Here is a 13,060-nt window from a genome sequence, read left to right as displayed (position 1 = left end):
CAGGGTACCCAATCTTTCTCAGCCGTAGATGGATTTCCTTATGCAAATATTTGCGGGGCTTTTTACTGAATGCATATCAATGTATCATATCAGAAACATACTACTAATAAATCCTGGTTGCATCCCAGCCCATTTGTGCGACTGTGGCAGCTCAAAGGGGCCTAAAAGCAGCCAGATCTGTCCAGCTAAAAATTCTCCTGGCATTTTGAAACTTTCAGCTGGTGTGCCCAGGTGCTATACCCTGCTCCCCAGTTGGCTGCAACAGGAGGGGCATGGTGGGAGTTGCTGTGTTCAGACTATCCCATGCCGATGTGTGGTCCCTGGGTACTGTTGCCAGTTGGCCTGGGTTACAGCAGCCCCCGCAATTCCCTAACCTAAACTGGGCTGATATTGGCACAGACTGGCACGGAGGATCAGGGAGCCATAACAGGCTCCCTAAAGCTCCCCCACCTTAGCTGTCCAACCAGAAGCTCTGTGCAGCACAAAATATAGGGGCAATTTGAGCATACAAAAGAATTACACCTTTCTCTACTAACACACAAAGACTCTACCACTGCTTGTTAAACTGAGGCCAGTTTCAGCTCAAATTGTCAGTTTTTCTCTAGCGCTCCTGCAAGCTCGAAGGCTACTGTGTAATTTTTGAAAGGTGACTACACAGCTTTCATATTTTTTTCTTTTGAAATAAACCTAGTTGTCCATTTCTATTGCATGTCATGCAACATTCTATTCATCACTATAGCAAGGCAGGCTCACTGGCCCAAATTCTGCACTGTAGATTCTTCTGCCACACTGCAAGTGCAGAGTGGCCCAAAGTCAGCATATCACCTACTGCAAGATCACCTAAACATAGGGGAGCCTCTGATGGTGTAGAGTCAACATAGTGGCTCCTACATCACTGTCTCCACGCTGCTCCATCGGAGGCCACAGATGGTGCATTGGGAGGCAACGGGGGTTCCCCTGAAGCCAGCAGATCCTGTTCTAACTAACACTTAAAGGGCTAGCATGTCACACAGCCAAGCTATGATCAGGAGAGTATAAAGGAGGGCTTTATGACCTATTTGCACCACCTCCTGAGCTATCATAACCAGGGATCTGGCTCAGTGACTTCCATGTCTTCACTACAATAGGTTTCCCTGCCAGGAAAAGCATTTTAAAGTGCTTTCTTGATTGAGCATTTAGTATTTCTGTATTATCTATGCCCAATAATATTTCTAGGGGAAGAACTCAATATTTTTGTTTTCAACACCACTTTCACTATCAGTTACTGTTTTTGTCACTATGTCTATATTTTGGTCTACCACCAAACAATGTGTTGTAAATTCCCTTCTGTATTGCAGTTTCTCCAGCATGTCTCATGAGTCTATAGAATCCTTCTACGAGTTAAGGCTGAGTTCTCATCAAATAACAGGATTCTAGAATATGATCTCATTACATTGTTCCTGTAGCTATCAAACTTTCATACTTTTTTCTTTCTAAATTCCTCCTGAAGTTTTTGTACGATGGGAAGAAAAGTCTTACAGAGCAAGTCTACTGAATCAATTACATGTACACTTAAAGATTTTAGTTTTTTAGATACTTAAAAAAGCCTGACATAAGGTTCTCTAGCTTCTTCTGCTCATCAATAATAGTTTGTAATTCTGTCTTTTGAATATTCATTCTGTAGACTGGTATCTGGCTAAAACTAATTCCTGTAAAACTGCAGCTGTTGAAGATAAAGGATTGTGTAAACAATTAAATAGAGCCTCTGAAAAAGGGATTGTGTTTTATGTTCTGTGGTCTAAATTATTGGCCAAGTAATACACCCATTAGCTCCAACTTTTTGTCAAGCACTTCTATTACTAGTGCAAACAGAAGTGGTCAGAAGTTGTCCTTATCCTGTTCCCTCTTTCAGGAATATTTCTTTAGGAAGGGAGCAATTCAATAAAATAGCTCTTGAGGTTAAATATAAGGTATCTGTTTCCTAAATTTGGAACTAAATCTATTTTGCTCAAGACAGTCTATTGGGAAAGATCACTTGATCTAGTTAAATACTTTATCTAAATCATGAGGTAATAAGGCAGGTTCCTTTCTCTTTGACAGGGCTGAATAGATGTCACAAATTGTCTGAAGACTGCTTTCCATAAATAAAATCTGTTTGGACTTTATGTATCAATGACAATTTCAGTCTCTAATTTTGTTGCTAGTATTTTGGCATAAATGTCAATGTCTGTATTTAAAAGGGCAATTGATCAAAAGAGGGGTTCATACCCAACTATGTGTTTTCTCGTATATGTGTAGTGGTAGCACGATGCATGAGGCCTGGGAAACTCCCCTTTCTCATGTAGTTTTCAATAGCTCTTACTCAATAAAGGGGCTTTCACAGCTGGAAAGTTTTTTAAAAAGTAGCAATATAGCCATCTGGTCCCCAGACTTTTTCTAGAGTTAGGCTGTTTACAACACTTTCAATCTCAGTTTTAGCTCAGGATATCCATTCCCTTTACTGAATTGTAACTTCTGATCAGTGATGAGCTGCCAAAATCTTAACAACCAGTTCCCTATAAAAAGTTCTGATTTATGGGATGTGCCCTAATATGTATTTTTTGTACCAACAGGGTTACCATACGTCCGTATTTTCCTGGGAGGAATTTATAAATTTTAAAAATTCCTCCCGGACGGCGATTTAAGAACCAAAAAGCCTGACCTGTCCGGGAAAATACGGATGTATGTTAACCCTGCCTAAAGTTCTTTTTTAAAAAGATGGGCCTGAACTAGAAATGAGCTCAGTTTCACATGTGTGGGTCCCCGCCGCGCCCTGGGGGTGTACTAGGGTGACCAGATGTCCCAATTTTATAGGGACAGTCCCGGTTTTGGGGTCTTTTTCTTATATAGGCTCCTATTACTCCCCACCCCCTGTCCTGATTTTTCACACTTGCTATCTGGTCACCCTAGGGTGTGCACATGTGTGGGTCCCAGCTGCTCCCTGCCCCCCTAATTGAAGCAAGTGTGCAGGGTTACTGCCCTGGGAACAGCAGGGCACTAGTGGACATGGGGCCAGCTACAGACAGGGGCGTGGGGCAGGGCTAACTGGAGGCAGGGGGTGCAGGGCTGGCTGCGGGCAGGGCAGGGGGTGTGGAGCTGGCTGGAGACAGAAGGGTGCGGGGTTGGCTGGAGGCACGGGGGTGTGGGGCTGGCTGGAGCCAGGGCAGGGGCTGACTGGAGGTAGGGGCTGGCTCTGGGCAGGGGGTGTAGGGGTGGCTGGAGACGGGCTGGTGTGGGCAGGGGGTGCCGGAGGTGCGGCAGGGGCTGGCTGCAGGCAGGGCAGGGGGTGGCTGGAGACAGGGGCTGGCTGCAGGCAGAGGGTGAAAGGGTGGCTGGAGACAGGGGTTGGCTGTGGGCAGGGCAGGGAGTGGCTGGAGACAGGGGCTGGCTGCAGGCAGGGCAGGGGGTGGCTGGAGACGGGCTGGCTGCGGGCAGGGCAGGGGGTGCGGCAGGGGCTGGCTGCGGGCAGGGGTTGCGGGGGTGGCTGGAGGCAGGGCAGGGGGTGGCTGGAGGTGGGGGTTGGCTGCAGGCAGGGCAGGGGGTGGCTGGAGGAGGGGGCTGGCTGCAGGCAGGGGGTGCAGGGGGTGGCTGGAGGCAGGGCAGGGGGTGGCTGGAGGCGGGGGCTGGCTGCAGGCAAGGGGTGCGGGGGTGGCTGGAGGCAGGTACTCACGGGGAGAGCAGCAGGATGCAGCCCAGGCCCAACAGAGCAGCCGGGGACCCACCAGGCAGCATCGGGAGACCCAGGGCCAGGGGAGCAGCAGCAGCAACAGGGCTCGTGCCCAGAGCCAGGCAGCAGCCCACATGGCTCCCGCAGCGCAGCGCCCCCGGCGGCCAGAGGAGGAATTACATCACTTCCCAGCCAGAGCCCATCAAAGCCTCAGCGCCCCCTGCAGGGAAGCGGGTTAACAACCGGTTCTAAAACGGCTTCAAAATTTTACAACCGGTTTGTGCGAGCCGGTGCGAACTGGCTCCAGCTCGCCACTGCTTCTGATGACAAGAGAGGTAGTTTTGTTTTTTCTAAATAATGTTGTATCTGTTCTAAGATATTTACATATTGTGAGGTATGTAAATTAGCCTAGAAATCCTGAAAAGCTCATTTAATAATTCTTAGATTTTGCTTCATACCCTCTTTAGTTTAAATTTGACAAATATCTTTCTTATGAGCTCTCCTTTAAGCAGATAAGCCAAAATCTTGTCAGCTTTATTGCCCTTTTCAAATATAGCTCTTTTGAGTAGCTTTTATTTGCCACTCAGCTTTCAAACAGCAATGTACTGAGTTCTTCCCTTACATGTATTAGCATTCTATATTGCTTTTGTTTTTCTGCAATTCTGGCAATCCTCCAGTCTTTTAGTTTCCCTTTCAAGGGAGGCAATTCTTTCCAACAGTATTGCTTTTAAATTGCTCACCATTTCCAATAACTTATCTTGGAATTGATACAGTAGCATTACAAGTATATCCCATAAAGTTCAATTTTACATATTCCAGAATCTTTTTTTAAAATTTGCAGCTCAACCTTCGTTGTTCTGCACTAGGGTATCATTTAATCTCCAATAATTTTCATTGTGTTTTTCCTTTATAGTTTGTACAGCTAACATGTCTAGAGTCATTATTCAAATTGTGATTCCTGAAAATATAACAAAATTGTTTTCCCAAATTAATGGTTTACTCAAGATGTGCTTGGGATGTGACACTTCTGCCAGGTGACGTCGCCAGCAACAAGGGCCGGGTTGAATATCTAGGGGTTCCTCTTAACAATACAAGACAGAACTGGCTCAGGCCCCCATCCACTAATCGGGGGAAATGTAACATCACGCCGGGCACCTCTAAGAAGTGAGACTTCTATCTGACTTGGAACTTGTAGGGATTCCACTGCCACTGGCTGCTCACAGAGTGGTAGAAAGGTACCATCATCCCTCAGAAAAATATGCCCACGCATTCTGCACTTGCCCAGGCATTCTCTGCCTGCCCGTAAAGTGGATTTAACTGAGCCCTCACCAAATGCCTCAGGTATCCTTTTTATTAGGAAGCAATGGCAGGCAGCATGTGGAAGCTGGTAGGCTCAGGAAGCCAGTCCCCACCATCCCCTGTCTCAGATGCAGAGTTGCTAAAGAAAATGTCAGGTTTCTCAGGGAGAGGAGACGGTGTTCCTACCTGATGGTGTGGGCTTTGTCTCAGGGTCCTAGACACCACTTGACCTTCCCCCTCTCAGCTATTTAAAGACAGAGCTGATTAGTCTCAATTGTCAGTAATCGTTTTGTTCAGTGCTCATTCGAACAGAAATGATTGATAACCAGGTCGAGCTGCCGAGCGTCAGGCCTGTTGTGAGACAGTGTTGCAGTGAAAGAGGCTGCCCAGTCTGCACTAACAGTGATGTTTCCCATCCCACTACCGACTGAAATTACAGAGAACTGAAACCACTGAGAGCTAGGTTAAGTGGTGGAACCTCAGAATGTGGCACTGTAGAGAGTGGCAGCAGCAGCCAGCAGTGCCAGAGTGAATGGCGGTTGCAGGTGGCAGCAGCAGGCAGCAAGGGCAGAGTGAATAATGGCAACTGTGCCTCAGTTGCAGAAATGTCAGCAGCAGCTCAGGCATGGGTCAATGCTTCCCCTCCCTCCAGGGGTAGGAAGTGAACCCACATGAATGCACCCCTGAACGCTGGGTCTTTGCCGACCCAGGACAGCCAACAATGAGTGGGGTGCAGTGGAGGGAAAAGGGAGCGTTGTGCTAAAGGGACATTTATTTGTTTGGACTTTCACACCAAAAGGTGGGAAACTGAGGCAAAGGACACTGCTGAACGCATTGTGGGGTAGGGTTGGCTGATAATCATGTTTTCAAATATGGTCATAGTGTTTTCCCAAACTAATGCTGGGTTCCCTTTCCCTTTTAATAAAAGTTCTCGTTTGTTATACACTGACTCAGTGCTTGCAAGTGGGGAAATCTTGCCACCTAGAGGTACTCAAGGGTGGTAGTAAATTTTTCCAGATTACTGGATGGGGGGCTAGGGCCAGTTCTGTTCTGTAGCATTAAGAGGAACCCCTAGATATTGAACCCTGCTCGTGTTGCTGCTGACTTCATCTGGCAGAAGGGTTACATACATAGCCTATAAAAGCACATCTACGGGGTCAGGGGAGGTATTGTTATAGAGGTTCTACAGTGGCTTTAAACCAGCCAGGGATTTCCTTGACACCAGAAGATTCCCCAGGGAACTGGAACTGCTGGACTTCTGGTTGCTTTGAGTTGCTGGAACACCATGAAGCGGCATGAACAGGGCCGAGGATTTGACCCAATATCTATTCTGTAATATCCATGTTCTATTCTACACACATTCAATATAAAGTGTCGTGCTTTCTCCAGATAGTAATTCTTCCCATATATCGGCTCATTGCATTTCAGACATTGTTTGGGGATATTGATTAGCAAGTTTTCCCTCTTTCCTCAAATGGTATGGTTTGTCAAACTTTCTGTCTAGAGTCTTGCACCCAGTTGAAATTCCCAGTCACAAATAAGAAATCCAGCAGTTCCAGTTCACTGGGGAATCTTCTGGTGTCAAGGAAATCCCTGGCTGGTATAAAGCCACTATAGAACCTCTACAACAATACCTCCCCTGACCCCTGTATATATGCTTTTATGGGCTATGTATGTAACCTTCCCAGTAACGTGTTGCGCTAGAGCTAAAAGCATACTATGAATACATGGGGGTTCTTTTACTCCTCTAGGGTAACAGAAATTTACAAAGTTATTTTCTAGCCCATTTGTAAAATAGAAAGTTTTTCTAATTAAGAGTGACCCCTCTTTGTTTTTCCTTTTACAGGTGCTGAAAATACCTCTTTAGTTCAACCTTTTCTTCATTTGCTTGATCCATTTCATGCAAGATCATCTTCTTGTGCACTTATGACATCATGATGTCATTTTCTAAAATGCTTATGCACCTTCTCTTTCTTAATTAGGATATTAAAACCATTAACATTCCAGGGAATTATCTGATAAATCCTATGGGTCTGCATTATTTAAAAGTATAAACAGTGATCCATTCTAACACTCAAGTTTAATTTATACTTTTTACTACTGAATGGCTGGCCAAGTAACCAGAAACAGTGCCTTTATCTAAACAAATGTTTGTGTATGGACAAAAAGAAAGAGAAAAGGAAGTATGTTTTCATGAAGCATGTTTAAAACTAATAAAAATACAATTTAAAACCCTCCAAACACATACTTAAACAAGAAAACTTTTTTTTTTTTGGTAGCCTGTCAATTAGCTGGTGCCATCCACTCAGAAATGTTCCAACAATAAGCTGGGACGGACCTCAAATATTCCTCCCAATATCAACATTTGAGTTAGTGAGCCAGTGTAGGCTGTTAACTTCCAGATCCTGCAAACACTTAAGCACTTAACTTTACACACGAGTGGTTCCATGACTTCAGTAGGACTACTCATGTATGTAAAGTTAAGCATGAGCATAAGTATTAACAGAACTGGGGCCTGAGTTTGTAGCCATATCCTTACATTTTTTAAAATCACAATTATTAACTAGAAACGCATTCTCTTACAACAGTCTTTCTAAAACATTGATATATTTTCTTTGTAAACTATCTTTAATTTGATCTAAAATGTTAGAAACATGAGCAATCTTTTCAAATTCAGCTCTGCTCCTCTCTGCTAGGCTCAGTACATGGTGGTTTGCTGCCCTCACAAGTGAATTACGGAGATCCATATTGATTGCCAGAAGATACAGGTAAGATATAAATTGTTTGGGGGTGCAGAAAAATTTAACTTGATTTCCATAAATAATTCTGAGGCTTGCCAGATACCATAGACCAGTGGTTCCCAAACTTGTTCCGCCGCTTGTGCAGGGAAAGCCCCTGGCAGGCCGGGCCGGTTTGTTTACCAGCCGCGTCCGCAGGTTCGGCCGATCGCTCCCAGTGGCCGCGGTTCGCTGCTCCAGGCCAATGGAAGCTGCTGAAAGTGGCGCGGGCCGAGGGACGTACTGGCCGCCGCTTCCAACAGCTCCCATTGGCCTGGAGCAGCGAACCGCGGCCAGTGGGAGCCGCGATTGGCCGAACCTGCGGACACGGCAGGTAAACAAACTGGCCCGGCCCGCCAGGGGCTTTCCCTGAACAAGCTGCAGAACAAGTTTGGGAACCACTGCCATAGAGTGAAGCACAATCTTTTGTCCTAGTCATTTTACTGGAATAAATTGCATCTTTCTTCTGAGTGCATGTCTATTCTAAGAATTAGTCACTTTTCCTACCACTAGTCCAGCACCAGTGCAGTTCCAGGAAAAGATGAACAGTAAGGTTAGACAACACAATGTTATAAACATACGCACCCGTTTGCACTACAGCTTCCACTATTCTAGACATCAGATACGAATGTTATTTTTACCTTAAGAGGTACAAAGTACTCTTCACTGGTAAATGTTGAATATTAAAAATTTTATTAGCACTGCTTTTGGAATGGTTGGTAAAGTGCTACACCATGGATTATAATACAAATACAGAGCCAGTATCCTCCTATTGCAAAAATTTCCTTAAGGAAGCTATTTATAGATAACAGCATATCTCCTCCTTCTGCTCTAGGAAGACATACCAGTCTCAGCCATTCTTCTTGTTCTGTATTCAAAATTTTCCTGGATCTTTATAAATCCTGTTTGATTTTTCCAGTTTTAAGAACAAGGTGTCACTACCCTATCCTCAATGCTTTCCATCCAGAGTTCTATCACAGAAAGTCTTTCTTGGAAGTTCTTTGTACCAGACTTAATATTGTCAGTTGTCTCATACAGAAAAGTTGTCTGCACTGAAAGCTAGTATCTCTTTGCCTTTCCCATTGAATGCTCTGCATTGCAACTTTCAGGCTTCTTAAACTGGCCTCATTACTCTTTGCCTGGGAGCTGAGCAGGTTACCACTGTGCAGCCTGGCAAGTCTTAGTTGAAATCAGTGGCCCTGAGTCTGTTTTCTGGTGTGGCCTCTCAAACAGCTAATCAAAAATCAGAATTTCCATTTAGCAGGAAATTTCAAAGAAGTCCTTGTTCTGATTTGGAATAAATTTTTTCCTGCAGATCCTGCAGATCAACAATTTATCATTTAGGAAAAATCAAACTATATCAGTTCAATTTCCTTTCTTTATGAAATGCAGCAGCTGGCTGCTCTGATTCCTGGAGACTCACGGGGGGCAGCCCAGGTGGTCCCTGGGAATTATTGAAATCCTCTGGGCCTGAGCAAGGAACCCAGAAGTTCTGAGAGCCCTTGCCTGAGCTGGGGTTCCCAGGGCTTCCAATTGCCAGCTCTGGCGGCGAGTGCATGGAGGGGCTGCTCCTGAGCCATGGATCCTGGAAACCCTGGAGTCCCCAGCAGGCCACCAAGTGAGCTGGCAGGAAACAAGGCAGGTTTGTCACAATCCTGCCTCTGTTTTGGCAAAGGTTTGTTGAAAACAAAACATTTCCACAAAACATTTCAGGTTAGACAAATCGGGGGTGGGGGAAATAAATAAAGTCAGAAAGTTCCTGACCAGCTTTACCTTTTACATCATACCTGTGGCATAAAGGGACACAATCAACCCCTGTCAAATCCACCTGTGTTAGGAGGGATGCTCCAGCCAGCAAAAGAGTTCTGCAACAAGCACACAAATTTGATAAAGGAAGATACGCAGCTACAGCTTACACACTGAGTATACTCCAGTCATCCCATTGTATAAACAAAAAGAAAAGGAGGACTTGTGGCGCCTTAGAGACTAACCAATTTATTTGAGCATAAGCTTTCATGAGCTACAGCTCTGAAACCTGTCATTGTATAAACATAAATCCATGTTCCATTCAGGTACAATTACATAACACCCTAATTGCTAACAAATAGTAAAAGTATTATTTTTATAAGACAAGTACACAGGTTAAGTGTCACTATTTATGATAAGTCAATCAGCAAAGTCTTGCACACGATAGTAAAATGGATGGAAGGGAAAAGTTAGTGAAACTGCCCAGAGTATACATCCACAAGATAGCTTACCACAAAAGATCAAGTCATCTTTCTCAAAGCTTACCATAGAATTGATAATCACTTACCACTTACAGTTCATGCTATGATCAGTCAAAGATCAAACCTAAACAACAGTGCAATTTGTAACAGCAAGCTCATAGAACAAGAGTTTAAAACTGGTTTCATGTTCATAAGAAATGTAAAGCTTTACAGTCTGAGATTTCACTGAGTCTTCTCCCTGACTCTTTTCCAGCTTCTTATCGCCAATTGATAAATAATGAAGGATAGAGACTTATTTAAATAATACTGATGGACCTCTGCTTTTATTGTATCAGAAGAAATGAAGGTACCAGCCCATATTCATTTATAAAATCAGAGTAAAAATGCCGGCAGAGGTGTTCCCCTGTTTCATATTATGGGTGCTACATGTTTTATACTAGTCAGGTATGCCTCCTCTGAGCCACATGAGAGACACTGTACATTACCTAATACACTTTCACAAATCTATTGGAATTGGGAGTACAAGGGTTTAGTCAATTTTCAGCTCCTCCTGTTCTTTAAAAAGATTTCCTGACCTGTGCTAAAGTCATTACACCAAATGAAACCTCTGAAAGTATTCGCTCAGTCCAAAGCTATATGTATTGGACAAGTATGGAATATGGAATTATAGAATAATAACCTGTACAGAGTACACACAAATGTCAAGTTTCACCTAGTTTAGAGTCAAAATCACACAGACTCATCAAATTGTGCATAGTTTCTACTCAAAACCATAAACCCCTCCCTTTCCCAAGGATTCTTATCCCACAAATAACTCCAAAATACCCTCTTACTTTTCTATCTTTGGGGAGCAATGGCTTGTGGCCCTCTCTGCTCCCTTCAGCAGCAACCTAGCCCACTCCCCTATGCTTGGGAGAGTGACTGTGGCCAGAAAAGTAACTCTCTCTACACACAATCGAAGATTTTTAAGAGACTCGGCTGCCTGTCCACACTGTCATTCAGCAGCACGGGGATCCAAAAGACTCCATTGGGTCTTGCTATAACGACTGCTTATCTTGCATGGCCTGAAATACCTTAAACGGCAATATTCCAGAGCCTGTTGCAGGATCGAGGACGGCTATGGTAAACTAGACAGGGAAAGGGTAGTTCTAAACTGGGCTAAGTTTGATAACATTCAATGCACTTGACAGGTTCTGTTCGAAAAAGCTCTAACAAGGTTTCTACTTTTTTACATGCTTCTATGTTTCAATATGTTACCTTCTGCAGAGAATGAATACAGGTTACAGAAATTAACTGACAAACTAAAATCTATTATTTAGAACCTTTTTCAGAGTAACAGCCGTGTTAGTCTGTATTCGCAAAAAGAAAAGGAGTACTTGTGGCACCTTAGAGACTAACCAATTTATTTGAGCATGAGCTTTCGTGAGCTACAGCTCACTTCATCGGATGCCTACTGTGGAAAGTACAGAAGATCTTTTTATACACACAATCCATGAAAAAATGGGTGTTTACCACTACAAAAGGTTTTCTCTCCCCCCACCCCACACTCCTGCTAGTAATACCTTATCTAAAGTGATCACTCTCCTTACAATGTGTATGATAATCAAGGTGGGCCATTTCCAGCACAAATCCAGGGTTTAACAAGAATGTCTGGGGGGGGGGGAACAAGGGGAAATAGGTTACCTTGCATAATGACTTAGCCACTCCCAGTCTCTATTCAAGCCTAAGTTAATTGTATCCAATTTGCAAATGAATTCCAACTCAACAGTCTCTCGCTGGAGTCTGGTTTTGAAGTTTTTCTGTTGTAATATCGCAACTTTCATGTCTGTAATCGCGTGACCAGAGAGATTGAAGTGTTCTCCGACTGGTTTATGAATGTTATAATTCTTGACATCTGATTTGTGTCCATTTATTCTTTTACATAGAGACTGTCCAGTTTGACCAATGTACATGGCAGAGGGGCATTGCTGGCACATGATGGCATATATCACATTGGTGGATGTGCAGGTGAACGAGCCTCTGATAGTGTGGCTGATGTTATTAGGCCCTGTGATGGTGTCCCCTGAATAGATATGTGGGCACAGTTGGCAACGGGCTTTGTTGCAAGGACAGGTTCCTGGGTTAGTGGTTCTGTTGTGTGGTATGTGGTTGCTGGTGAGTATTTGCTTCAGGTTGGGGGGCTGTCTGTAGGCAAGGACTGGCCTGTCTCCCAAGATTTGTGAGAGTGTTGGGTCATCTTTCAGGATAGGTTGTAGATCCTTAATAATGCGTTGGAGGGATTTTAGTTGGGGGCTGAAGGTGACGGCTAGTGGCGTTCTGTTATTTTCTTTGTTAGGCCTGTCCTGTAGTAGGTGACTTCTGGGAACTCTTCTGGCTCTATCAATCTGTTTCTTCACTTCCGCAGGTGGGTATTGTAGTTGTAAGAATGCTTGATAGAGATCTTGTAGGTGTTTTGCTCCAACCCCTCAGACAGAGACAATGTAGTTGTATCGCAGAGCTTGGCTGTAGACAATGGATCATGTGGTGTGGTCAAGGTGAAAGCTGGAGGCATGTAGGTAGGAATGGCTGTCAGTAGGTTTCCGGTATAGGGTGGTGGTTATCTGACCATCGTTTATTAGCACTGTAGTGTCCAGGAAGTGGATCTCTTGTGTGGACTGGACCAGGCTGAGGTTGATGGTGGGATGGAAATTGTTGAAATCATGGTGGAATTCCTCAAGGGCTTCTTTTCCATGGGTCCAGATGATGAAGATGTCATCAATATAGCGCAAGTAGAGTAGGGGCGTTAGGGGACGAGAGCTGAGGAAGCGTTGTTCTAAGTCAGCCATAAAAATGTTGAGAGAAAACCTTTTGTAGTGGTAAACACCCATTTTTTCATGGTTTGTGTGTATAAAAAGATCTTCTGTACTTTCCACAGTATGCATCCGATGAAGTGAGCTGTAGCGCACAAAAGCTTATGCTCAAATAAATTGGTTAGTCTCTAAGGTGCCACAAGTACTCCTTTTCTATTTAGAACCTGTTTTCTTTATTCTCTGTTTTGCTATTTATCTCCCATTAAATAGTCATAAATGCAT

The 13,060-nt window shown here is 44.1% G+C and overlaps 1 protein-coding gene across 4 annotated transcripts in view; it reads right to left on the bottom strand.

The window, feature by feature from the left end:
- IL15 (interleukin 15) overlaps nt 1-13,060 on the bottom strand; it is a 93,463-nt gene that overhangs the window by 31,247 nt on the left and 49,156 nt on the right. Inside the window, exon 2 of one of the 4 annotated variants that reach the window (XM_084626693.1) lies at nt 9,549-9,626. The exons of the other annotated variants lie outside the window; for them this stretch is intronic. Within the exon in view, the coding sequence (XP_084482819.1) occupies nt 9,549-9,557 (9 nt within the window). The 5' untranslated portion in view covers nt 9,558-9,626. The remainder of the gene's footprint in view (nt 1-9,548; nt 9,627-13,060) is intronic. 4 annotated transcript variants of the gene reach the window in all.

The sequence above is a fragment of the Lepidochelys olivacea genome (assembly GCF_965140295.1).
Source record: "Lepidochelys olivacea isolate rLepOli2 genome assembly, chromosome: 4".
NCBI lineage: Eukaryota > Metazoa > Chordata > Testudines > Cheloniidae > Lepidochelys > Lepidochelys olivacea.
This window is presented reverse-complemented; position numbering and strand designations above follow the sequence as displayed.